Here is a 27,683-nt window from a genome sequence, read left to right on the forward strand (position 1 = left end):
CCTAACAACGCTCAGCACCCTTAACAAACTCCAGCTCCCAGAATCCTCTGGGGGAAGAAACCATGACTTTTGAAGTGTCATCATAGTTCTTTAATCTTATGGTGTGAATGTGACCTGTTTCCCCACACCCACACCCAGGGGGGTGGCGGTTAACCCTTTCCCTTCCCAGGTGCAGCCTTGATAAAGAAATCCTCTCCGCCCCTTGCCTCCCCCTCCCCCACAGCTGCCTCTGTTTTGGGTCTTTGCCCCTCAGCTTGTCCTTCTCCCTCCAGGTGATCCAGCAGGCTTTGCACCGCCAGCCCAACACAGCCGCACAATACCTGCAGCAGATGTATGCCGCCCAGCAGCAGCACCTCATGCTTCAGACGGCAGCCCTGCAGCAGCAGCACCTCAGCAGCACCCAGCTCCAGAGCTTGGCTGCCGTCCAGCAGGTAGGCCTCTAGGGCCAGGGGGAGAGGGCTGGAGGGAGGGACTCCTGCCCCAAGTGGAGTCCTCTGGGCAAGGAAGGTGGTGGTGGTGTTGTTTTAAGGGAGGTCTATTAAATGCATAATAATTAAATTAACCAGGCGCTGGGCTAGACAACCCTTGGGGTCCAATTCCAACTCTACAATTCTTTGATTAATTGCATAATAGCAAAGGGTCCCTCCAGACTGGCGAGTTGTTTTTCTTTCAGCATGTATTTGATGCATGTAATGGACACCAGGAAGTCGCCTTTGTTTTTGTTATCTTCATGAGATTTTAAAAAATCGTTATCTTATCAGCTGGCACTGTTACAGGTGCCACGTAGAGTTCCGCATTTGTAAGAAATCTATCTCTTAGTGTGGTGGCACCCACACTTTGGAACTCCCTGCCTATTAACCTCAGGCAGGTGCCTTTGCCATCCTCTTTTAGGCACCTGCAAAAAAACATTTTTGTTTAGCCAGGCCTGTTCAGGTATATAGAAGCTGACATGTGCTTTAATCTATTTTTTAGTTTATCTTTGATTTTAACCATTCTTCAAATTTATTACATATCTGTTTTCGAGGTTGGTTTTGTTCATAATTTTATTGTTTCATACTTTCTTTGAACTACTTTGTGGTTCTTACGATTGAGCAGCATATACATTTTATGAAATGGAAACAAATAACTTTTTTTAAATGCAAGAATAGTACAGTGGTACCTCGGGTTACAGACGCTTCAGGTTACAGACTCCGCTAACCCAGAAGTAGTACCTCGGGTTAAGAACTTTACTTCAGGATGAGAACAGAAATCGTGTGGCGGTGGTGGTGGTGTGGCAGCAGTGGGAGGCCCCATTAGCTAAAGTGGTACCTCAGGTTAAGAACAGTTTCAGGTTAAGAATGGACCTCCGGAATGAATTAAGTTCTTAAACAGAGTTACCACCATACATGAGGAGTGGATCATTTATACTGGATCGTTCACACATCCGCATTGCCATTCTTATTAGTAACAATAGTAATTTCATTTGTCAGTTCCTTTGTGCAACAAAAGGTCTCAAAGCGCGTTGGCAAAATAAGGTACAACATGTCATTTCTTTTCATTAAGATTTTTTAAAATTTCTTTTTATAATGTCTCCAAAATCGACACAAACAGGAGGGGAGAGGGCTCTTGCACTTGTGGTCCTGCTTGTAGATTTCACATCGGGGCATCTGTTGGTTCAGGATCCTGGACTAGATGTGCCCCCTTTGGTCTGATCCAGCAGGCTCTCTCCTTACATTCTGACCCTGGGAATGTCCCGGGTTCAAGCCTTGGTATAGGGCTGGGAACGCCCCACACCAGAAAACCTGGAGAGCCTCTGCCGACCGGTGAAGTAAATGGGCAAATGTTCCTATCATAGAGTCATCTAGTCCAACCCCCTGCATTGCAGGAATCACAGCTATATGGATTCAGTATGTCTGACTTCTGCTTAATTCCCCCTCCGCCTGCCCTTCCAGGCAAGTCTGGCAGCCAACAGGCAGAATACCTCGTCCAGCAACAATGGGCCCACGCAGACCCCGCCTCAGCAGTCCACGGTAAGCCTTGAGTCTGCCCCTCTCTCTGCAGGGCTGCTGTGGGGTTTCCGTTGCCCCATGGAGCTGGGGCATCTTGGGGCCTGATGCACTCCACTCTTGCTGGTGCTCCATGCCGTCGTCCAGATTCACTCCACCACTTTCTGTCTTCCCTCTCCTCCCCCCCACCACCCCAGATAAACCTGGCGACATCCCCTGCGGCTGCCCAGCTGATCAACCGGGCCCAGGGCGTGAACTCGGCAGCCGCCTCTGGCATAGCCCAGCAAGCCGTACTCCTGGGCAACGCCAGCAGCCCCACCCTGACCGCCAGCCAGGCCCAGATGTACCTGCGGGCTCAGATGGTAAGTTGGCAAAGCACCTTGAATCCCCTGTTTGTGCCAGCTGGGAACCTCCAGGGGAGCTGACTGACAGCCTATTGAGAGATGGCATGTGCCTTCTGGTATAGGCTCTGGGCAGGGCAGAGCATCCCGGTGGTGCTGAGACAATCTTGCCCTTTTGGGTACCACCCTGGCGGTTCCTCTGCCCATTCTACACCAGCCTGAGCATTTTTTATTTATTTAATAGAATTACACACCACCTGTCGGTTGAAAAAAGAAATGCCCTCAAAAGCGATTTACAATGGGAATAAAAAAAGAAAAAGAAAATGATCAGTAGGAAACAGTTCTTGAAAACGTTCAAAAGATAAAAGCAACAATAAACAAAAAACAGATTAAACCTCGCATCCACATTTCTGGGGAGGCTTGCCGAAACAAAATTGTTTTTAGTAGGCGCCGGATAGAGTACAACGAAGGTGCCTGGCTGACATCAATAGGCAGGGAGTTCCAGAGGGGTAGGGTTTTGTCTCTAAAATATGGCTTCCTTACAAATGTGTGGGTATTATGGGGCACATGTAACAGTGCCAGCACCGCAGATTGAAGCAGGAGTAAGGCAACCTCGCAGGTAAACTGGTCCCAGGTTAAGGGCTTTATATATACTAATAGTAACACCTTGAACTTTGCCTGGTAGCAAATTGGCAACCAGTGTAGATTTCAGAGTAGGGTTGTTATATGCTGACAAGGCCTCACTCCTGTCAGCAATTGTGCTGCAGCATTCTGCACCAAATGCAGCTTCCAGATCTAGCGCAAGAGAAGGCCCACATGGTGTGCAATGCAGTAATTCAGGTTTTCCCGCAGTTTTGATGTGGTGGTGGTATGGAGAAGGTGGTGGAGGGCGTCGGAATTGGTTCTGAGTGTCGCGAGAGCATGGTTTGCAGTGGAGCCCATTCAGAAGTTCTCATGCACAGACTGTGGCTCCCTTCACATGGCAGTTTATTCCATTTCCCCAAATTTCCCCTAGCAGTTAATTTCTGTGATACATAGTGAGTTTTCACATAAGGGCAAGTTTAGCTCTTAGTTCAGTGTAATTTGCTTCCGGGGAATTATTTTTTTCAAGTAACACAGAAATGAGTGCTAAGCTTGCATTATATTCCACCATATTTCTTGAAGAGGCTCAGATATAACGCAGAAATTAACAGTTGGGGAAATGCTCTAAAAATTGAATAAACTGTGGTTTGAATTTGGACAGTGAGCCTCTATTTTTGGATGTGGAACATGCACACACTAGGGTTTTTTTTAAAACCTAGTCAGTACACTCCACTTTTGGTATATATATATATATATATATTTAAATATGGTCACACTTTGGTAATGGACAAAACTATGACCTTTCTAGTTACCCTTGCAAATGTGTTACCTTGCGAACTGTTGCAGTATATGCTTTCCTCTTCCCCTTACAGTCTACTCCAGGAGAAATTCCCCCCTCCTGTGTCTTACTGAAGCAGCTAATAGTCTTTTGCTGTTTTTGCTTCCTTTCCTGGGTGAGGTGGCATCTTGGTTTGTAAACTTAAGAAACACTGTGCATCCCAAATGCACAACTCAGATGGTCCGTGAAAAATCTGTTCCTGATTTTAAATGGGCTCCATTGCATCACCTTCCTGGGAAAATATAAGAAAAAAGCATATGCGTTTTGAATCCCTATTCTTCATTTCTGTTGATACGTTTGGCGTAACCTTGGAAAGAATGCTCCAAAGTTCAGAAGCAACCACTTTATTTATACGGTACATAAAATGAAAGTATTATGCACAAAAATATCACAGGAGTTTACAACAGTAGTACCTAAAAACCATACAATGAGAGCCATATTAAAAAGTTGAAATCGGAAGTCAGCTATTATGGAAAGATGTATTCTTAACTGCCTGCATCGACCTGATGGAATAGAAAAGTATTCAGCAGGCGTTTACAAGTTGAAGCAGAAGGCGCTTGCTGAATCTCCAGTGGCAGGCAGTTCCATAGGACTGGGCTGGTGACACTAAAGGCTCAGTTTCTCATGGTTGTCAAACGAGCCTCGTGGAATCAGGGAACGGCCAACAATGCTCCTGCAGATGATCTCGGTGATCTAGCTGGGATAGAAGGTTTTGGGTGATCCCTGAGGTACCCTGGACCTAAGTTGTAAATTAAGACAAGGACCTTGAACCTGGCTCAGAAGCGGACAGGCAGCCAGTGCAGATGCTTCAACAACGGTGCCATGTGTTGTTGGCAAGATGCCTCCATCAGCAATCTGGCTGCCGCATTCTGCACCAGCTGGAGCTTCTGAACCCAAGCCCAAGGGCAGCCCCACATAGACTGCATTGCAGTAATCCAGCCTCAAAGTCCCCAAAGCATGGAGTCGTTGAGCATGCTCCTTGGTGCATCCCTCCCCTCCGTCCCGCATGGTTGTGGTTTCCTGGGGCTGCTCCCCCCCACCCCACCCCCACCCTGTGATCTCTCTGCTGGGACGGCAACGGGTGATGTATAAGGGGACCCGTTTCCTGTGATTTCCAGGCTCAGCAGAGTAACCTTGTGCAAGTAGCTAGGAGCCTAGGCCGTGCTCTCCCTCTCTCCCCGCAGCTCATCTTCACGCCCACGGCCACGGTTGCTGCGGTGCAGCCTGAGGGGGCCACCACCACCCAGCCACCCACCACCACAGCTCAGGTAAGAACCGGGAGGACGAGGGTCTGGGTGTGTGTCTGCGGTTTTAGCAGGAAGAAAGAAGGGCAGGGAAGCCAAAGCTCACTGTTTTAAGGCGCATGATTTGCATGCACAAGGTCTCAGGTTCAACCCCCAGCTTTTGGGAGAGAGCCCCTCCAGGTGTAAAACCTTGGGGCGCTGCTGCCGGTTGGTGTAGACAGTACTGTAGGCTCTGTGGGTGGACCAGGCTTCTGCGGCTGACCTCTGTCTGTTCTTCTCCCATCTTGTTGCAGGTACAAAACTCATCTCTCCGCACCCAGCAGGCAGCCGCTCAGGGGCTGGCTCCCTCCCTGAGCCAGCAGCTCCCCACATTGGCCATGAAGCCCACCCCGAGCAACAGCAGCCACTCCACCTCCTCTCCGGCATCTCAGGGCAAGGCGGCTGGGCAGGCTCCCGGCGGCAAGGCGGGCGTCTCCGAACACGCCCCGGAGCATCTTAGGAAAGGAGAGGGGGGTGGCGGAGGTGGCAGCAGCAGCAGCGGGGGAGCTGGGAATCTGGACGGGCGGGGCGGCTCCACAAACCGGACGGTGACCTCCTCCACGACTCACCCGCTGATTGCCCCAGGTGAGGCACTGGCCCTGTCTCCGCTGAACTGGGCCACGAGGCCATGGGGGGCGGGGCGGCAGAGCAAAGTTGGGGATGTGGAGTAGCAGAAGGGGGTTGTTGGCTGTCCCCTTGCCCTGCTTCTGCGGCTGGGGGATCTTTTTGAGAACCACACCCGAACAAGGGGTGAGTGAGAAATCATCTAGAGTTGACTCTTTAAAAAACAACAACACACACACCAACAATTTCATAAATACCAAAACATACCGGTATTTTTCTTTGTTTTTTCCTGACTCCCCCTCCTGTTTTCCATTGTGTTTTTAATTTCTCCCCCCTGCTGCATCCTACATTCTCTCATGGTTATGCCATAACCACCATAAAATAAACTCTTAATTCCTACTGTGGCTCATAGTTCGAATCCTGCTCGCAAATTCATCATCGTTGTTGTGTAGTCGTTTAGTCGTGTCCGACTCTTCGTGACCCCATGGACAATAGCACGCCAGGCACTCCTGTCTTCCAATACTGTAATATTTCTTTTTTCTTTATTCTTTTTTTAAATTTTCTTTTAATTTCATGCCAAGTTTTTTCATAATACTGTAATATTTCTTAAGCCGACTCTTAAGGCAGCTTTTGCCAGCCTGGATACCTTCCAGATGTTTTGGGTGGCAACGGATGGGAGTTGTCGCCCAAAACACCTGGATGGGGTGCAGGTTGGCAAAGGCTGTTCCAAGGAACCTGGTGACTACTTCTTGCACTTATTAGTAACTGGCTGATGATTACATTAATATATTTTTCAGAATCCCGTGTGAGGTAGCTCAGTCGGTAGAGCATGATGTTTGGTGGGACTTTATATTGTACTGTATACCACAAATGCAGAAACACAGGACTCCCCTCTCCACAGGACAATGAGAAATCGGGGTTTCCAAACAGTCTTAAGTACTTTACTAACCTAATATTAAGTGGATATATCACACTGTTTTTCTTTTTCTTATTCTGTTATTTTTATTCATTTATTTTTATTTCACAGAAGCAAATCAAATGGATTGATACTGGGGTTTTTTATATACCAATTTGTTTGATTTACTCCAGTAAAAATAAAACTGATGGCTTGAGAAAATTGGGTCCACAGTAACCTACGATTAACCTATTATTATTACAACAACAACAACAACAACAACAACAACAACAACAACAACAACAACAACAACATAATATGGATTTATGGGGAAATCAGCATTTTCTTTTGGTAGTGTTTTGGAACGACAGGTTCTGTTAGAATGTCCAACCCAATGCTGCTTTCAACCTGCTGATACAGTATTTCTTTGTGTTATCTATCTTTGGCTTATTTTGATGATGATGATTTAAAGGGCATATGGAGTGGCATTAGTTAACTGGCTCCTTTCTCCCCTCCAGCGTATTCCCAGCTACAGACCCACCAGCTGTTGCAACAGCAGAAGCCAATCCAGCACCAATTTGTGATCCAGCAGCAACATCCGCATCAACCCCTCCAGCCCAGGCCTCCGCAGCTGCAGGTCCCCCCTCCGCCGACCCCCAGCCTCGGGGCGCCCCCCAGCCTGCAAGCCCAAGGGCCCTTGCAGAACCAGCCCCCCGCTACCGGCCTGCCAGCCTGCCAGGCCCCCAGCCAGCACAAGCCCGCTGCCAGTCAGCCCTTGCAGCAGCACACCCCACATCCCCCTGGACCCCCAGCACTGGGGGCCCAGAGGCTGGAAAGTGGCTCCCCAGCCAGACCCGCCGGCTGCCCTAACCATTCTGGCCAGCGCAAGTTCCAGCATGCCTCGGCCGTCATCCTGCAACTGCAGCCAGCTGTTGGGACGGTGAGTTGGGCCTGGGGGGGCATTTATTTTGGGGTGAGGACTGGGGCAGAGGGGTGGAACTGGATCCTTTCCCCCCTCCCCCCGGCCTTTCCTCCCAAGGCAGGCTACCTTGGGCAGGTGGGCAGGGCCACGCACCTGTCCATCACCCTTATGAGGTCAGGTGATGACTCAAAAGGGGATTGTCTTTTGGGGACCCTCTTGCAAGTGGATTTGATACAAGCTGCTTGCAAACAGGCTTCGAAGTGATGGCGAGCTGCTTTGCACGTAGGACGGGTGACTGTGGTTTGGGCAATGGCCCCATGGACCAAATGCAGAACTCTTGTCGGGGCTGTTCAAGCCTCTGGGCTAGAAGTTCCCCCCACCCTTGCCCTCAGCGCATTGCGAATTACACAAAAACGTCCCAGAGCAAGGCAAATATTTTCAGTTTGTTGGGCAAACCCTGACTCCTTTAGCTTTGGGTTTTCTCCCTGACTTCAGAAAGCCACATGGATGTTTGTTTTGATAGTGGAGCCTCCACATACACGGGCAGTCTACCTCTGAATACCAGATGATGGGGGAACAACAACTGGAAGCCTGTGGGCTTCCCCGTTTAGGCATCTGGTTGGCCACTGTGAAAACAGAATGCAGGACGTAGGCCCTTTTTGGCCCTGCTCCAGTAGGGCTGTTCTTGGTTTTATTTATTTATTTTTACATATTAGGAACCCACTTAATGAGGCCATGAAAGCAGTGTGTGGCAAAGGAATATAATACAGTACCCTCCCCCCCAAAAAAGGAAGTTATAAAAACAATTAAATCATTCCTATAGTTATAATTCACCTTTCATAAATGACTGGGTTATGCCTGCAGATAGACCTCTGCAGCAGGGCAAGCAGGGGCCTCTTATTTCCCCCTGCTCTTGATGTTTTCCTCCCTGCTCTTGATGTTTTCCTCCCTCGTTTCTCTCGTCCTTCCTCCGCAGCCGCCACTCAGCAACCAGGAGAATTCCAGGAAAGACCCGTTTCCTGCAGAGAAGCCCCCGGCAGAGTCACGGGTTGCCCAGCCCCTACTCCCACCCCAGGGCGCCTTGACGACGCCACCCCTGGCGGCCCCTCCTGAGCAGCAGGCCTCTGAGGGCACTGGGACCACCCCGTCTCACGGTAAGGGGTCCTCTTTTGGGAAGGAAAATGTGCTGCCTGGTGTGTGTGTGTGTGTGTATCTGTATCTTTGCAGCCCTTCCTCTCCTGCAGGGTTGCTTTAAAAGGAACTAGAGAGCTGTGTTTCTTTAGTGCAATCTCCAGCGGGAGGAAGGAGAAGGTTGTCAAACTCTACTTGCCTCTGCCTGCTGCAGCAATGCTTCTGAATCCCAAGGAGTACTTCTGAATAGGCACTCCGGGGCAGAGTGGTGCTCATAGCTGTCAAGTTTTCCCTTTTCTCGCGAGGAAGCCTATTCAGCATAAGGGAATTTCCCTTTTAAAAAAAGGGAGAACTTGACAGCTATGGTGGCGCTGTATGTTCCTATCTGTTGTTGTGGGGTTATGACAAATCGTGGGCAGTTTGCAATGATGGCTCCAAGGGAGCCTCTGTGTTCAGGAGCAGTCTATCTCTGAGTACCAGTTGCAGAGAATCAAGCAGTGGGGGAAGCACGCTGTTTGTTGGCTGCAGTAGAAAGTGGTATCCTGGATGAGACAAAGCCCTCTTTGTCTGATCTTTTTTAAAGGAAAGGTGAATTCTACAAGCTGAATTAATTGATATGTATTCTGTACGTGGCTTGGCTTAACGTCGTTCTTATGATTTGGTTGATTGGGAAAGGGGCACAGTGCAAGAGAGCTCCCCAAACCCTCGTATTTTCTTCCCGTGCCAGAAAGTGTTGGAAACCCTACTTGCCCCCAGCTACTGAATTTTTTCCCTTTTAGAGTTTTATTGTTGCTCAGGGACTAGAAACTTGCCCTAAATTCTGGAAGTGCATGGACGGTATGGAATCCTTAGGGAGATACCACCTAGAACATCTATGCCTTCTTTAGTTGTGGATGATGGGAGTTGTAGTCAAAAACATCAGGAAGGCAACAGGTTGATTTCCACAGAGATGGCTGGAGCTCTTTTCTCAGACAATCTTGATATTCAGCTTCCCTTTTGAAAGAGCAAGTTTCTAGTCCCCTGGCTATGGAAATGTGCTCACAAATGTGCGGGTGGCATTTTGTGCAATATTGGAAGATGGTTGTTGTTGTGGAAAGGGGAGCTGAGCTGATGATCCAGGGGCCGTTTTTTTTAGTGTTCTGAGAGACATGTTTTCCATTCCCCCACCCCACCCGAACATGCACATTCATGAAAAATAAGCCGTAAAAATTGAAATTTCCTTAGCTTGCCCCATCTGGTTCTCCCAGGAGAACTGGTTTAGGCTTCCCGAGGGGACCTGGAGACCCAATCTCATGAGGAGTTGATTGTATTTAGCCTGGAGAATTTTGAAATGTGACATGATGGAGCCATATTTAAATATCTGAAGGGCCACCTGTCAGGGATTCTTTAGCTGTGATTCCTGCATTGCAGGGGGTTGCGCTAGATGACCCTTTGGGATTCCTTCCTACTCTGAGATTCTAAGGCTATTGTCTTCCAACCCTGGCAGGGCTGCTTTTATGTCCCCCTCGGCATGGGCTTGTTTTGGAGAAGGGAAAATGTTTGTTCTCTCCCCGCCTCCCTCCATCATCTTTGCATAGTAGTACTCAATCCCTGCCTGCTTTTTGTCCCAGTTCCATGGGGCGGGGAGGGTTCGATTGCCCCCTCCTTTTTTTGTTTGCACTCTTGGGAAGCTGGAGGGAGGCCCTTGCCGCCTGCCTGCTGCACAGACAAAAGGCACTGCAGCTGGATCTTTGACCTGGCTGCACAGTCCCTTCAATCAAGTTAAATGGAGCAAACCTTTTCTCCTTTGGGGAAGGGGAGCCCCACATCTGCATTTGGGCCAAGGGAGAGGAGGGGGTGCTCGGATATCCCCCCCCTTGAGGGAACAATGGCCAGCTCCTGCTGCTCCCCTCTCCTCTGCAGACCCTTTGTGGGGTGGGGGGTGGGCCACACAAGCACACACCTGCTTTTTCTCCCTCCCCCCAGCTGCTCATGCAAAAATCATTCTCGCTCTCAATCACTCTCACTGCTTCCTTTTTCTTTTTGTCCAGTGCTGACAAAACAATGGAAAGTGGAAACTAGATAGATAGAGCCAGCACGCATTCCCCAGGTGCCAGTGGCATCCTGATATTAGTTGAATGAGAAGCTGAATTTTCATGGCTGCCAAGACTCCCCCTCCCCCAATACCTAGAGAGCAAGTGTAGTGGTTAGTGTGCTGGATTCTAAGACCAGGGAGAGCAGAGGTTTGGATCCCCACTCCGCCACAAGGCTTACTAAGTCACCTTGCGCCAAGCAATATATCAATCTTGCCTACCTTACAGGGTTGTTGTGAGGAGAAAAGGGGGAGGGAGCTGATAATCAGATATCTAATCTAATATTCTTTGCTCAGAGTTTGTTATTTTAACCCATGTGTGTGGCTGTACTCCTCCTCTGTGCCCATGTTATAGTTTTGTTGTTCATCTTTTAATTTCCATTTGTTGTTATAGCGGTTCCATTTTATACAAATTATAAAATGAAAATTTCAAAAATGAATTTTTTCCCTTTACTAATATCACAATGCCTGTGATCCCATAAAATGTATACATTGCTAGATTGCTTTTTTGAAAACAACAGCCCAAAGTGGTATTCAAATACATTATGAAGAGAAATGAAATCTTTCCGCCCCCAAAAGAGGGCAAGTTGGTACACCACCTTGGAGGAAAAGTGAGCTATACTGTATATGTAATGGGAAAAAATGTAAAATCTGGAGAGCCCCCCGTTCCCGCTCTCTGGGGCATCTTGCCATCCGTTGTTGGGAACTGGAGACTGGGTTGCTCCTCCCGCGGCTGCCGCTCAGCCCTCCTTCCCCCGCCCCCCCCCTCCGGAGGCTGCGGCCTCGGCCCTTCCCTGCCGCCGAGGCGCGCTCGGGGAGGCGGAGGCTCTGGGCGCAGCCAATCCTGGGAAACAGGAGGCGGAGGCTGGCCGGCAGCTGCTGCCTCTGCTGCCCCCGCTCCCTCCTCTCCACCCTCGGCGGGCGGCATTGTTTGCGCTTCCCCTTCCCCGGCCAGCCCGGGCGCGGCGAGAGCGCGGCCCGAGCCAGCGAGTCAGGAAGGAAGGCCCGGCGGGCGCAGCGGCGCGCGTTTTGGCACGCGCCCAGGGCGCACGAAGCAGGGGACCCTTTTGGCACCGCCGCGCGCGCCTCCCTCTCCCGGGACGAACAGGTGCTCAGCGCAGCCGAGGCAGAGCGCGACTCTGCCCGCTTTGTTCCGGCCTCTTCCCCCCACCCCACCCCACTCCCGATGCTGCGTGGCGGGAGCCCGGAGGCTGCCTCGGCCTGCCGCCGTGCCCGGCTGCCCTCGCCACGGTAAGGGCTCCGGCGGGGACGCGGGGCCTTTGTTCCTTCACCCTCCGATGGGACTTGGAGTTGCTGCTGTTGCGCTTGAGACTCAGGTTAGCGGCGGGCGGGTGGGGGTGGAGACTTCTCTGTTTGTTTGTTTGTTTGTTTGTTTGTTTGTTTGTTTGTTATTAACGATATTTCTCCCATCCACGGTTGCCAAGTCCAAAAAAGTGGGACTGGTCCCCAAAGGGAAACACTCAGCGGGAGCGATTGGGGGTTTCCTTTTTTGGATCGGTGTTTGTGTGTGTCAAAAATAGATAATAGACCTTTGTGCCCGGGTTGGTGGTGGAGAGGGGCTGTTGTCAAAGTGACGGGTAAGTAGGGTGTTGTTTGTAATTGCTTGGCTGTGCAGGGTTTAGAGGCAAAGAAAGAGGCGTTCCCTCAACTCCCTTCTAAAAATTATGGGGGTAATTTTTGATTTTTATTTATCATAAGCATTGTTTTTCTGGAGTGTAAGGCTTGGGGGTCAGCGCCATTGATCAGTTGATTGCATTTATGCCCGATCTTCTCCTCCAAGGAGTTCAAGGTGGCATGCAGGGTGCTTCTTCTCTTTGTTTTAACCTCACAACAACCCTATGACCTCTGCCCCACACTACTCATGGGCCTCCTAGTAAAGCTGTCTAGAATCGTGCAATTAACTATTACAGCTCAGTAGAACCTCCATATCCAGGGGCAGTCTATTTGACAGCCCGTGGGGATGTGACCTTCTTCTCTTGCTGCCTTGGATGACTTCCAGGATCATCCAGTGTGGTTAGAAAGGTGAACTCAGTCCTATTTGAGTGGGGTTGAGGTTGGGCACTGGAATAATCCGGAGGCAGGAAGGCATGGTAGAAAATAAAGCCGGATGCCATCATGTTGGGAAAATACCCGTAAGTCTGGACAAATCTTTTCTCCCCTTCTGAAATTCAGCTCTCAAATGATGCAAAACGAATTCAATCTATATTGCTTCGCCATCAACCTGTGTGTTGCATCTCTGTTTTTAAATAAAAGTGGGTTAAGCATGGGTTTGAGGAATCTTTGTAGCCGCTGCTGCCACCCTGCCCTCCCCCCCCCCCAGGCTTGCAGTTTGCATCATGATTACTCAGGGGTAAGCCCCACTGAACTTCTTGAATCAGATCTGGCTGTATGGCTAAGCCACGGGGTACTTAAACTGCACATTAATCCCACTGATTCCCAAGGGGACTTAGGGCTGGCCTGTCAAGTTAGACGAAGCATGCACGAGCTCCTGTTTTGTGGTTGAGGGTTGGAGCTGATTTCAGCCAGTTGGGGATGGGTCCTAATTTTGGGGAGACTGGAGGCTGAGGGCAGCAGCAGAGCCAAAGCTGGGCGCAAGCTGCCCAAGAAACATGTGCAGGGGGTGGGCTCTCAGCTCAGCTCTCCTGAGTTGTGGAGTCTAGCACTGCCTCTGCCGATCCACAAGACATTTACAATGCAATCCTGCATGTGTTTTCTTGGAAGCAAGTCCTGTTGAGTTTAGTGGAGTTTGCTCCCAGGATTCCAGTGTCGAGTGAGTTGAATCCCCTAAATTTACTTCTCCATTGCAGGGCTGGGAGATCTGTGGAAAACTGCCGTGGTCCATCTAGCTCCATATTGTCTGCACCGATTGGCAGCAATGGGTCTTCATGGTTTCAGGCAGGAGTCTCTCCCAGTTCTACCTGGAGGTGCCATTAAATTGGGACCTTCTGCATACAAGGCAATGTTCTACCACTAAGCTACATGCATGTACCTGTGCTGGACACACACCCAACCCCCACCATCCCTGACTATTGAGCATGCTGGTCAGGTTCCCCTTGTTCGGCTGGATGTTTAATGCAATGTTAGCTGCTTTGGAGTACAAGTGGGCCTTTGGTGGTTCACTGATAGTTGTTGTTGTTGTTGATGATGATGATGTTGTTGTTTAAAAAAAGCTCAAAGTAGTTTGCAAACAGGAAAGGTTTCGGTTAGTTGACTTGTTAAATGCTCCCAAACAACAGTTGCATCCTCTGAAGCACAGTTGGATCGCAAAAAAGAATATTGCTTATAAATATTTCAATCGAGCTATGTTTTCCCTCACTGCAGCCATAAAATTGGTTAGCTGTTGTTGTGAAACCAAGCAACTTTAAAAATAAAAATAAAAAAATGAAATGAATTATTGCACTTTCCAGAAATGTTTGATTAGGTAAATTTATGTAATTTGGCTGAATACCTCTTCCCATTGACTTTTATTAACAGCCAGTTAGCTGTTTGTTTGTTTTTTAAAAAGCAGAAGTAAGGCAGACGGTGGCAAATCTTCGAAAACAAAAGGCGCTTTTGCTGACGAGGCAGCAAGCTGATTGGGAAGGGTGCAGTTGCTCAGTGGTTAGAGCACCTGCTCTCCCTGCAGAAGGTCCCAGGTTCAATCCCCAATGGTGATATCTTCAGTTAGGACAGGGAAAGATTTTAATGCCTGAAATCCCAGAGAGCTGCTGTTAGTCAATGCCTGCAATACTGAGCTAGATGGACTGGTGGTCTGGCTCAGTTCCCTAAGTCCAGTTATCATTTGTGCCAGTGTTTTGCGGAAACTTTTGCAATAGTTCACCTTATTCAAACTGGAGTGGATTCAAACTGGAGTGCATATTGAAAAAATAAGAAGGCCGTTAATAATAAAGTTGATCCAATCACTGGTCCCTCTAGCCCACAAGTGAATGATGTGTAGTCCTCCATAGGATGTTTTTGTTAAGCCTCCAGCTAGCACGCCCACCCCTGACTCTATAGCCTGTGGGGTTTTAGTTTCATTTTAGATGTACAGTGATACCTCTCCTTATGAATAACTCTACTTACGAATGTTTATACTTACGAACAGAGCTCCGTCCGCCATCTTGGATGCGGTTTAGATAGGATTTTTTTTTACTTACGACTTTTTAGATAGGGTTGCTTACGAATTTTTTCTCCCAATGCATTCCTATGGGATTCGACTTCCAATTTTTTTCGACTTACGAATGTGCGTTCGGAACGCATTCAATTCGTAAGTAGAGGCACCACTGTATTGTTTTTATATTCCTAACTCTCTGGTTATTTTATGCATGAACCTCCTTGAGATGGAGGTTTGGAAGGCGATTTATAAATTAATGGTAATAATGATGAGCCTTGACTTTTTTGCCATGCTGGGCAAGCCGGACGGGAGTTGTAGTTCAGCCAACGAGTGGTGGAAGGCCACAGGTTAGGCAGAAGAAACCTGGCTATCAAGGTTGCCTAATGATGTTTGCACCTCTGTTTTGTTTTTTGTTTTTAAATAATGTATTCATAGGTGCAGCTTGGCTCACTTCCTTGAGCCATGCAAGTGGGCTATGGGTAAAATGGGGCCACAGAGAAACCAGGGGCGGGGATATGGCATGCCCCCTCAGTAATAAAGTACAAAAAGAAAAGAAACTTGCTTCCTCCTCTGCAAATGCTGTGACCGAGCATGCTCAGTAGCTGCAGAATGTTGGAAAAGAGAGGCAGGAGTGGGATTCACTGATTCTGCAGGGAGGAATGACTGGATGGAACCCAGAAATGGAGCACTCCTGTTCAGAAGGGGTTGGCTACGCTGCCATACTCCCATGGCAAATGAGCTGTGCTTTCTAAACAAAGCAGCTGCTTAAAAGAGCTTGTGATAACAGCACTTCAGCTGGGTACCATCTCCAAGGACACTTCCCTGGAGTGGCTGGTGCATGACTCATTTCTCATGCAGCAGGTTAGCAACCAGAGGCCCCCTGGCTGAAAGGGGACCCTAAGTTGCCAACCTCGGCTGAGAACAGGCAAAGGATTAAAAAAAAAACCTTCTGCACCTGCTGTCACCGAAACTTGGGAAGCTGCCTTTTATTATGAGTCAGGCCACTGGTTCGCCCAGCTCAGTATTACCAGCGCTGACTGGCAGGGTTTTTGGGCAACAGACCTACATGGAGGCGCCAGGAATTGCACCTTAGACCTTCGATGTGCAAAGCAGGTGCTCTGCCAGTGAGCTACAGCCCTTCCCTTAAAATCAAGCCACGATTCTAGTCCTCATGGTTCTGATTTGAGGGCTAGTTTAAATAGGAACAAAAAAAGCTTCCTTGTACCAGGTCAGACCATTGGTCCATCCAGCTCACAGCCGTCTACAGTGACTAGCAGCAGTGCTCTAACCTGGAGGGGTCCCTCCTAGCCCTACTTTGAGAGGCTGGGGATTGAACCCAGGACTCTGTGCATTCAAATCATTGAGTTGTGGTCCCACCCCCCACCCCCACCCCGGTCTCTGTTATTCCCCTGCCTCGTGTTTTATCTCCAGTACAAAGGATATTTGAACATCGCCGTTTTATGGATGCATGAAATGAATGCATTTCAGTACAGTACAAAGATAGGGGTTTTGCTTTAATCTTTGGGATTACAGGCATTGTGGTAGGATATTAGTGATTGGGGGGGGGCAAATATTTTTAAGTTTCATTTTATAATGTGTATATAAAGCAGAACATTGATAACAACAGGTGAAAATTAGAAGATGAAAAAAAAAGCTGTGAAAGAGGCACACAGAATGAGTACAGTTGCACATGGGTTAAAATAACAAGTAAGGAATATTAGTGTTATTTAATTATCAAGTGTGGTTCCAGATTGGCCAGGCTTGTGACAAGGGTTGTTTTGAAAACAATGGTTCTGCTGTAATAAAAGAATGCTAAATTATATGAAATGAGTCCAGAGGGTTCTAGCGCCCGGAGGTTCTAGTCCAGGGGTCAGCAAACTTTTTCAGCAGGGGGCCGGTCCACTGTCCCTCAGACCTTGTGGGGGGGGGGCAGACTATATTTTGAAAAATAATAATAATGAACAAATTCCTATGCCCCACAAATAACCCAGAGGTGCATTTTAAATAAAAGGACACATTCTACTCATGTAAAAATATGCTGATTTCCGGACCGCCTGCGGGCCAGATTCAGAAGGTGATTGGGCCGCATCCGACCCCCGGGCCTTAGTTTGGGGACCCCTGTTCTAGTCCTTGCTGAAATCTCAAATTACGTGCAGTTTTCTGCATTATAGCTGTACAGTAATTGTTTGCATTCGTGGTGCGCCTAAGTGGAAAGAGGAAGACAAATGTCAGATCGCAGAAGGGACATGTGAAAGTAAGCTGCTTTCTGTTTTTGGCGAAAGGGGAGGGGCATGGAGATTATTTGGCACATGAGTAGGACAGCCTGAGTTTCCAAAGCCTGGGTTGAGTGAGGAGGTTTTAAAATAGCCCCGTGGAATGGAATTCTCCTTCTGGTGGCCTGGATGGTGCTGGCAGCTCCCTTCCGTGCAGGAAAATTCCAGCCAGGGTTTCTTTGCCACCCGTTTCCTGTGGCAGAAGAAGAGAGCTCTTCTCAGCCCTGAAGCTGTGCCTGATGCATCTCCCCACCCCCCACCCCACCAGCCATGCGCCTCCCCTCCCCTATGAGGGAGGAGCAGCTTTCTTGGAGCGACTGGCTGGCCTCCCAGCAAGCTGGCTGGCATGGAGACGAGAGCTTTCCAGAGGTCTGCCCATCCTACTGGCTGCCCCCTTGTTGCAGATCCTGTGGGAGTGAGCCGGCAAGAAGACCTGATGCCATTGCTTAGGGGGTTGGGAGAAACCCAACTTTGAGCCCCTTGTTCAATGCCCTGGAGCCTGCCTGCTCTCTCTCCTGAGCTTCTCCTCTTCCTCCAGCAGCTGCTGTCTTCCCCACCTGCCTCTCTTGCGTGTTCATGCGCCCCCATGCGCCATTTGCCTGCTCTGCACTGTTTTCCCGATCCTGCTTGCGCAGCTGGGAAAGAGGCGTTTGGGCGCTCTCTGGAGAGGCGCTCCAGTTTCACACTGTCAGGTGGTTCCCATGCCTGTTCCCATTATGAAATTGGTGTGTGTAGAGAGAGTGGACTGTTGCTCCTCTCTTCCCCCCCCCCTCTAACCCTTGTAAGGATCAGTGGCGTGTGCTTTGTGATTGATTGGCAGGAGCTCCGGAACAGACAGAAGGCGGCGCTCTTCCGTGCTGTGCATTGTTCACTTGTGGGACATAGGAAGCTGCCATATGTGAGAGTAGGACCGTTGTGACCCATTTATCTCGGCATTGTGTGCACTGACTGGACTGGCAGTGGCTCTTTGGGTTTTCAGGAGATTCCCAGTCGTACTTGCAGATGCCGTTTGGGAATGGAACTTGGAGAAAGCAGCTGCTCCTTCCCCTACCAAAAAATGGCCAGGGCCACATTTTGACAGTTCTGAATAAATGGCTGATTTAAACTCGGAAACCGCAGTATATGAAGCTCAGTCCATCGGGGTCCATCTAGCTCAGTAGTTGCGACACTGACTGGCAGCAGCTCTCCAGGATTTCAGGCAGGGAAAAATTTGTTGGCCCAAACCGGAGGTTGCAAGGAATGACCCTGGGACCTTCTTTATGCAACATGTCTCCTCGACCACTGAGCAGAGGCCCTTCCCTTAAAAATAAAGCAAGTTTCTAGTCCTCATTTTTCTGAATAAAGGACTGTTCTAAGTGGGAAGAGGCCTTCTACTGAGTCACACCTTTGGTCATCTAGATCAGGGTTACCCAAACTTGGGTTTTTGAGACTACAGTTAATTCTCATCATCTCTGATTACTGGTCCTGCTAGCTAGGGATGATGGGAGTTGTAGTCCAAAAAAAAGCTGGAGACTCAAGTTTGGGAAACCCTGATATAGATCAGTATTGCCTGCATGGGTTAGCAGCAGCTCTCCATACATTCAGGCAAGGGTCTCTTCCAGATATAGCTGGAGACACCCCTGGCATCTTCTGCAGGCAAAAGATCTACAGGCAAAACAGGTGTCACAGCCTTTTCTAAAAGGGGCATCAGGCCAGTTCTTTGAAGCCTACCAGCTGCAACCCAATTTTCACTTCCTAGTGCATCACCGAGGGCCTTAGTTTGGGGAAGCCTGGTCTACACAGACTGGCAGCTATAGCTCTCCAGGGTTTCAGGCAGGCTTCTGTCTCAGTGCTACCTGGGAGATGCTGCCATTGGGGAATGACCACGGGACCTTTTGCTCTTTTGCTCTTTTGTTACGGTCCTTTTCTTACAACATAATCCAGGGTTCTAGTCCTCATGGTGTTGAACAAATAGCTGATTTAAACAGGAGCATAGGAAGCATGCCTTGTGCCGAGTCAGAACACTGGCTCCTGCCAACCAAATCTCTTATCAGAAGCTAACAAAGCATTCTGGACCTCAAGTAGAACCCCCCAATTAAAATGAGGCCGGTTTGAGTTTTGCCACTGTGGTACCATTTGACACCCCTGCTTATCTGCCAGCGGCTGGATTGTATGCCGTCAGAAGTGGCTGTGTTCCCCCTTTGTTGGGTCTCGGTGCGGCAACTCCCAGCATGCCTTGCTTTGAATCCTTGGCGCCGCGTGCGAAGCACATCCTCCAGGGTGGTTAATATTTAATGTGGTGCTGGCTGGGCGAACGGACCGCAGACTAGGAAATAGAGAGAAAGAGAGAGAGAGAGATGCAAATCCCAGGGTCTCTGAGGAGGCGGCATTGAAAAGGGGTCTGGAGAGGGAGGTGGGGAAGAAATGGTTTTGTCTCTCAGCTGCGCCTCAGCAGCCAAGGATTATGGACCCTCTTGTGTGGGGGTGCTGGCGGGGGGTGGGGTGGGGCTGGCGGCTGTGGTGTGCCGAGTGCTTTGGCACTCCAAATGATGTCATCCCGGCAAAGCTGCGACTCTGGTCATCCCCGAAATCAAAGTTGACACGCAGATTAAAAACAGGGGCCCCAGATTCTGCTTCAAGAGAGAGAGAGAGAGAGAAATAGCATAAAACTGAGCGTTCCTTGTTCATTTTATGGCTCGGTTTTGTGTATTCTGCTCTTGCCCCTCTTGGGAGGGGCAGCAAGTTACGTGGGACAGTTTCCAGCAGCCGTTAGGATCTTTTTAAAAGAAGGGGGGGGGAATTAAGTGCTGGAGGGGTGGAGCTGGCTTCTGTTCATTGTTCCACTTTCTGTATTTCTCACGTAAAAAGCCTTGGCCTGTGGGTGGTTGCGGTTCGGATTCTGGTAGCATATTTGGACATGAAAAAGGAGATGTAGAGAAGATTGGAGTGGGGAAGCAAAGTGATACAGGAGGGGAATAACCACAGGGAAACATTTTTTTCCCCTCAGCACAACAATGCGTTGACATAAGGATTCTCAAAACATTCAGGAGTCCAGGCTCCATGTGCTTCCAGTGTGTAAAGTAGCCCTGCTCTTTGCCAGTTGCCTGTTGGTTGTTTGAGAGCGGCATGCGATCGTGCCGGAGTTTGCAGATCATAGAATCGTAGGATTGTAGAGTCGGAAGGGACTCCAAGGTTTTTCTAGTCAAGCCCCCTGCAATGATGTGTTGTGCAGGCCCGTAGGCTAGAGCAGTTTGTGGGTTGCTCGTTTTGTCCTCACAGTCCCCGGGATCCAGCCACTTCCTGCCACATTCAGCCACTTCAAAACTTTAATGCGGCCTTCCCGAGCCTCCTCTCCCCCCCCCACCCACCGTGTTTTGGACTACAACTCCCATCTTCCTGTGCTGGCTGAGGCTGATGGGAGTTGTAGTCCAAAGCATCTGGAGGGCTGGGAGTTCAGTGGGGGGGGGGCTCTTCCGTACCTTCAGCAAGGAGCCCTTCTCAGATAGAACTTACCTGCCAAAGAATTTCTCTGTGTTAAAGAAGATTCTGGGGCATCAGTGGACACCCAGTTTGTGCAAGACATCAGCCTAGTCTGGGCGGCATTGTGATTAACTGTGATTCCTGTGTTGCGGGAAGTTGGGTTTGATGGCTCCTGGGGTCCCTTCCAACTTGATCATGCTGTCGGTAATAGCATCACTTATCAGTTTTTCATTTCTTCAACAGACCGTGTGTGTGTGTGTGTGTGTGTGTGTGTGCGCGTGTATGTCGTAAGGGATTCTTGGAAACCCGTCCAGTTTTGCAGTCAGCCTAATGCTTTGCTGAAGGGTATAATAATAATAATAATAATAATAATAATAATAATAATAATAATAAATAATTTTTTATTTATACCCCTCTCTCCCCAGCCAAGGCCGGGCTCAGAGAGGCTAACACCAAATCTAAAACAACTACCTGTAGTTAAAATACAATTCAACAATTCAGTAGTTACAGTACTGAGTTTTTGTGTGTCCTTCCCTTAGTGGAGGAGGGTGGAGTGTTGATCTTTAATTTGGTGCAGTGTTGCAAAGGGACTTGTACATCCCTCCCCCCAAAAATTCTCAGTGCAAAGCTTAATTTGCTGGAATTAATGCAGCAAAGGTCCATGGATTCGTATTTTAGAATAAATAAATCACCACTTTTCACCTTTCAAACTTTGCAGCTCTTTTTTTTCTTGGGTGGGGAGTGATGGGGAGCATTTAAGCCAGCAGTGCGATACATAAATGAAAACCTTTTAGCTACAAATTAAAACTAGCATAATATCCCAGTTGGATAAAAGGGTCTTCACCACAAGTGTCTACTTGCTGGCTTTTAAAACTTGTTTAAAATGTATTTTTGGGGGGAGGGGGGTAAGCGGGTGTTAAAACTTTTAAAAATTATCTTATGTGAGATGGTGGTTTAGAAGGCAATGGATAAATTAATTGTAAAACAGTCCTTCCCTCCTAGTATCTGATTGTAGTCAGTCTGGGCTAGACCCCACCCACCCACCCACTGAATCCTTTCTACAGTCGCAGAATTATTGCATTTTGATGGGGTGCACTTGTAATGTCCAATTCTCAGGGCTCCCCACCCCCAGTGCTTAGACTCCGAAGTGGTTTCAGAGTCTGGGAAGGGCTGTACGAACAGGCACCTGTTGACAGAATGAGGAAAGCAGAGTGGGCACCTATGCCAGGCAGGGTCCTTGTCTTAGCGCCTGCCCCCTGCATGGCTCTAAGTTGTTAGCAGTTTTGGGAGTATTGGAGGAGAGCGTGAATCCACCCCCCAAACCCCCACTCCACAAATCATTTTGCAAATTGCAGAGGAATAATTTTAAGAAGGGCAGTAGCATATTTCTCTTCTATCATGGTTGCTAGGGGATGCATTATGGAAATGTGGGCTTTTTTGGCATATTGTTATATTCTCTGTTGTGTTGCTGTTTTGTCACGTCGTTATGAAATCGCTTTTGCCCTTAGCATCCCTGTTTCCTTTCTCCGCGAGCCGCTTTGAGTGTGGCTCCCCCCCCCAGAAAAGCGCCATGCGCATAAAATTGCAACCGCAGCAGCTCTCTGGTGCGGCCCCCTCCAGAATCTGGCGTGAGGGACTGGAGGTGGCGAACTCCCTAGAGGAAGTATTTGTAGAAGTCTGGGACGGAAAGTATAGGAATCGTGGCCGAGAGTGGATTGTATGTAGTTCGGCCGCTCACCTCCCGCATGCCACACACAAGTCTTTCCCAGGCTCCTGTGCCGATTGGAAAGAGGAGGGCATGAATTTAAAGCCAGGGATCTGAGAGCGTCAGAGTTGGCGTCCCCCTGCCTGGGGCACGCTGGGTCCTCTGTGCCAGTTCTTCTGCTCTGAACTGCCTGGCAGACTCTTTCTCTCTCTCTCTCTCTCTGTGTCTGTGCTCCTCCTTCCTTCCACAACCCTCTCTGTGTGTGCTCCACAAGGAGGTTGGGGGGGGGGCAGGCGTCCCATGCGGCTTGGAGCAGGAGCAAGTCAGCTGTATGGTAATGGGCAGAGCGGGCGGTTGGGGAGGGTGGCGGAGGGGCAGGGCCGGTGGTCCAGCCTCCTCGGTGCTTCTGCCTTTGTCTTGGCTTGCCTGTCACGCTCGGCTTCCCTCCTCTCCCTCCTTCTCCCATGCAGAGGCCGGCCGGGACAGCCTCCGCCGCACGCCTCCGGACGCCCCCGGCAGCCCCGGCATGACATCGGGGAACAACGGCAGCTCTGCCTCCACCGTCGCCGGCACCCCCCAGAACGGTGAGAACAAGCCGCCCCAAGCCATCGTGAAGCCACAGATCCTGACCCACGTCATCGAGGGGTTTGTGATCCAGGAGGGGGCCGAGCCGTTCCCGGTAGGTATCCAACAAACTGCTGGGGGGGGGGTTGAGTTAGGGGGCGAGGAGCCCGAGGGCAGCGCATGGGTAGGTGTTGGGTTGGCAGGCTGCCTTTGTTGTGGGGCTTTGGGAAGGGTGGGCATTGAAATCCCATTGCAAGAAAACTTGAGGGTTGTGCCTGGGCATGTGCAGAAGGCAAAGGGTTTCACCCACCCACACCCTGGTGTTTCTGTTTTCAGGCGGTGGGACGAGGGTGGGACGAGGGGGGCAGATAAACTGGTCGGAGCACAGAGCAGGGGGGCGGGGAGGTGGTTTACATGGTTGGGGTGATGCAAGGGAGCCCAAGTGGGAGGAGGGTGTTCAGAGTCCCTCCTCGCAGTCTAAAATCTTACCAAGTCCAAAGCGCATTTAAAGTGCTGTGATGCCACTTTAAGCAGCCGTGGCTTCCCCAATTTATTATAGGAGCCGTAGTTTGTTACAGGTGCTGCAAGTTGTAGAGGGGACTCCCTTAACCCCCCCTCCTTCACAGCTACAGTTCCCTGGGAAGAGCTATTGATTCTTAAACCACTCCAGGAATTGTAGCTCTGGGAGGGAAATACGGGGTCTTCGAACGATTCTTAACAAACTGCACATCCCAGGATTTTTTTGGGGGGTGGGGGTGGGGATTAAAGGTGGCACAGTAGCGCTTTAAATGTGATGCATGGAATGTGTCCTCTGAATGTGCTGTTCAGAGATTCCTGCCCAGCCAGGCCAAAGCCCTGCGCTCCCATTTCTGGCGCTCTTGTTTCCAAGGTGCATATAGCCAAGTGTTTCTCCCGCTGCAGCTGTCAGTCCAGCGTCCGCCCTCCCCTCGTCCTGCGGGGCCAAGGCCACCCGGGTCTCCCTGGAAGAAGAGAGGGGGGAGGGGGCTGCCTTCCAAGCTGCCTTTCGTCGACTCCCTTGTCGAAGCACCTCCCTCGCCCATCTCTCCTTCGCTGGAGGTTTGTAAAACAGAGGTTTGGATGGCCGTCTGGCAGTGGCAATTCCTGTGTGTGGCAGGGGGTTGGACTAGGTGGCACATGGGGGGTCCCCTTCCTACTCGACGTGACTGTGGTCCTTTGCTAGGTGGGGCGCTCTTCGCTGCTGGTGGGGAGCCTCAAGCAAAAGTATGCCCAGGACCTCCTGGCCGAGAAACCCCAGCACCAGGACACCAACACAACCACAACCACCGACTCTGAAATGGAGGACCCCTATCTACAAGGTAGGCCCAGCGGAAAGCCGTAGGTAAGCAGAGAGACAGAGGGACCTGGAGCATGTGCAGAGTGCCTTTCACTTGCTCCCTCAAGGAGCATTAAGGATTGAGGGGGCAGCTTCCCAGCAGAGAGGTGTCATATCAAAACATGCAGAAAAGCAGAACAAATATTTGGCACAACCCTCTTCTGCAAAGGTGGATATTTCTGGGCTCATAAGATCACCAGAAGAGGCTGCTGGATGAGGCCAGTGGCCCTTATTGCCCAGCAGCCTGTTCTCACAGTGGCCAACCAGATGCCCCAGGGGGAAGCCAGACTGGGAGAGTCCCTTGTCTAAAACGTTGCCAGTCTGTGCAGGCAATAGTTAGCTGGAGGGAGAAAGGGTCTGCAGTTCCTGTGATGGGAGCCACATCTGGTGGCCGCAGGTTCTGCAGGTACCTGGCTGGAAAGACAACAATGGATTGCAGGGGGTTGGGCTAGATGACTCCTGGGGTCCCCATCTAGTTTTGCCATTCTGTGGTTAAGAGGTACCTGATCCAGCAGGGTCAGGGTTTGGGGTGCTTTGCTGCCTTTTGTTGCTTTGGGGTGAGGGGTCCTAAAAAACTCTGCTCTCCTTCCCCAGAATCCAAAGATGACGGGTCACCCCCGAAGCTGAAGTGCGAGCTCTGCGGCCGCCTTGACTTTGCCTACAAGTTCAAGCGGTCCAAGCGGTTCTGCTCCATGGCCTGCGCAAAGAGGTACCTCTCTGGCAGAGATGTCTGCCTGCCTTTCTCCTTGAGTGGGGAAAAGGGGGCCGTAGCTCAGGGGCAAAGCAGCTGCCTTGCTTGCGGAAGGTCCTGATCGCATCTCCAGGCTGCCAGCGCTGGGAATCTCCCCTGCCTGAAAACCCAGACAGCCACTGCCAGCCAGAGTAGGCAGTGTTGTGCTAGATCAGGCGTCCCCAAACTTCGGCCCTCCAGATGTTTTGGACTACAATTCCCATCATCCCTGACCACTGGTCCTGTTAGCTAGGGATCATGGGAGTTGTAGGCCAAAACATCTGGAGGGCTGCAGTTTGGGGATGCCTATGCTACATGAACCCAGGGTTTGACTCCATTATAAGGCGTATTCCCACGTTCCACAAATTTTGTGCTGGGTAGCAGCGGAGAAGCTTTTATAGAGCTAATTACACTACACACACACACTGGGCTGCACTGCTTTTATCGTCTGTATTTTAACACGGTTGCTTTTTATAGTGTTGTGATGCTGTTTGGGTCTGATTACTTTCTAGAATTTATTATTATTATTAATTGGATTTATATATCACCCTATACCTGGAGGTCTCAGAATGGTTCGCAGAACAAAATAAAAACAAAAAACCACAAAATATACAATCAAAATAAAAACAACAACCCAATAAAATATATTGTATGTTTTTAAGCTTTTTGTATTTTGCCCGGTGTTGTTTTAATTTGCGAGTTGGGGTGGGAGAAGAAGGGGTAGAAATAAAAACAATCATAATTAATAATACAAGGTTGGAATGTTGGCCGTGCACAGGCTTTGACCTTCTCTGTCTCTCTCTTGCAGGTACAACGTGGGTTGCACAAAGCGTGTGGGGCTCTTCCACCCAGACCGCAGCAAGCTTCAGAAGCCCAACACTCCTTCACACGGCCGGCGTCGGACCTGCAAGGGCTCCCTTCCCCCTCTCAGCAAAGAGAACAAGAAACAGGTAAGAGCCTTCTGGAGTTATCCAGGGGCAAGGAACTTTTTCGCACGGTGGAGGAGAAACTTGGGAGCATCGGGTATCTCTTTGTGCACCTCCCAAGGAGAGCATAGTGCATGGTTTTATCTTTCTTCTTCTTCCCCTGGACAATCCAGTCCTCAGTTTCCAACCTCTAAAATGGGCCCAATTGGGGTCCTGCATGGAGGAACTGCCGCATTTAATCTCCTCCTCAAAACCCTGTGAAGTAGGCTAGGCTGAGAGAAGGCAGTGGCTAAGTGCCCAAGGCCACACCCAGGAAGCTTTATCCATGACCAAGTGGGGATTTGAACCCGGGTCTCATGGGCCACTTTCCCTCCGTGTTATCCTCACAGCAAGTGACTGGCTAAGAGGTGAGGCTAAGAGGCAGCGACTGGCCTAAGGTCACACCCAATGAGCTTCATGACCAGTGAGTAGGGGACTTGAACCCAGTTCTTTCCCAGGTCCTAGTCCTGCACCCTAACCACTACACCACACTGTCTCCCCTGGAACACGATAACAAATTGGTTGCTACACATGCTTGGAAGAAGTGTTCTCAGCTGCAGAGTGGACATTTGCTTTCAGGTGGTGCCGGATTCAGTTATAATGATAATTTCTTAACTAAATTTGTATAATTGAAAGATCTCAAGAGTCAACTTCAGGGGAAAGGTATTATTCGCTGCATGTTAATCTGCCCTTAATTTATGCTGAGATCCAAGAGAAAGATTTCCTTGCTGATGTGTGGGAACAGGAATGCTCAGTTCAGTTTCTTCTGAGCTGTCTCGTCACAAACGAAGCTCTTTTTGCACAGTCTGCAAAAAAAATTTCAAAAGGGAGACGATATTGGGAAAGTTGAGTTAGCCGATGGTTCCTCTCCTTTTTTCTTCATCTAATGTTGCTGATGTTCGTTAATATTATTACTGCATTCGCATTTTGGCATATTGTAGTGTAATTTCGAAAAGTTTCTCAGTTTTGTTGAATTAAGTAAATAATTCCAGTTGGGTTCTGAATAAACGCACAATGAATTGTCCTATATTTTATTGTGTGGTTACCTTCCTCTCATAAGCTGTACAGACTGCAATTCTATGAGCTTGTGGAACCAAAGGGGGCAGTGGCTCAAAAGAAATTGAGGAGCCCAGGGAGTTAGTTAGCGCAGTAAACATACAGATGTTGCGACTGAGCCTCCAGATAGCAGCTGCCAGCCAGAGGAGGCAGCACTGGGCTGGATGGGGCAATAGCACAGCCTCCTAAAGTGGGGTGCTCCTTTGTGATTGCAGGCACCGGTATCGCTGCCCCCTGGCTCGGGGCCCATTTCCGTCTCCGGGTCTCTGCAGCTGGCTCACGCGCAGGAGGACTCCAGCCGCTGCTCGGACAACTCCAGCTACGAAGAGCCCCTCTCGCCCCTCTCAGCCAGCTCCTCCGCCTCCCGCCGGCGCCAGGGCGAGCGCGACATGGAGCTGCCCGATGTGCACGTCCGAGACCTGGTGGCCATTGGGCACCACTTCCTGCCCAGCGAGCCCACCAAGTGGAACGTGGAGGACGTCTACGAGTTCATTCGGTCCTTGCCTGGTAAGGCTCGGGGCCTTCTGCCTGCCTGCTTAGGAAGAGAACCGGAGTGGTCCAAGCTGGGCCTGCCCCCCCTCCTCCCAATTCTCTGGTCTGGTGGGAAGCCCAATATTTTCCAGTGTTGCTACTTTGAGGAGTTAAGTTTATGGATGGGTTTGATTGGGTTACGCAAATATCCCAGGGGTCATTTAGCCCTAACTTCCCTGCATTGTGGGCACCGCAGCTAAAGCATCCTTGGCAGATGGCCACCCAACCTCGGTTTAGAAATCTCCAACCAAGGAGAGCCCACCAGCTTCTGAGGGAGTCTATCCCACTGTTGGAACAGCTCTTGCCGTCGAAGTTCTGAC

General features: G+C 49.8%; 1 protein-coding gene across 2 annotated transcripts in view; it reads left to right on the forward strand.

The window, feature by feature from the left end:
- Nucleotides 1-27,683, forward strand: part of PHC2 (polyhomeotic homolog 2) — a 56,658-nt gene that overhangs the window by 26,386 nt on the left and 2,589 nt on the right. The window contains exons 3-15 of one of the 2 annotated variants that reach the window (XM_060276117.1): nt 273-431; nt 1,932-2,009; nt 2,183-2,347; nt 4,931-5,014; nt 5,284-5,614; nt 7,007-7,428; nt 8,387-8,564; nt 22,634-22,842; nt 23,649-23,804; nt 23,929-24,064; nt 24,676-24,790; nt 25,620-25,761; nt 27,048-27,339. In XM_060276117.1, the coding sequence (XP_060132100.1) occupies nt 273-431; nt 1,932-2,009; nt 2,183-2,347; nt 4,931-5,014; nt 5,284-5,614; nt 7,007-7,428; nt 8,387-8,564; nt 22,634-22,842; nt 23,649-23,804; nt 23,929-24,064; nt 24,676-24,790; nt 25,620-25,761; nt 27,048-27,339 (2,467 nt within the window). The remainder of the gene's footprint in view (nt 1-272; nt 432-1,931; nt 2,010-2,182; nt 2,348-4,930; nt 5,015-5,283; nt 5,615-7,006; nt 7,429-8,386; nt 8,565-22,633; nt 22,843-23,648; nt 23,805-23,928; nt 24,065-24,675; nt 24,791-25,619; nt 25,762-27,047; nt 27,340-27,683) is intronic. The other variant, XM_035117452.2, reaches the window with a different exon arrangement.

Source organism: Zootoca vivipara, chromosome 6, assembly GCF_963506605.1.
Source record: "Zootoca vivipara chromosome 6, rZooViv1.1, whole genome shotgun sequence".
In the NCBI taxonomy this organism is placed as follows: Eukaryota; Metazoa; Chordata; class Lepidosauria; order Squamata; family Lacertidae; genus Zootoca; species Zootoca vivipara.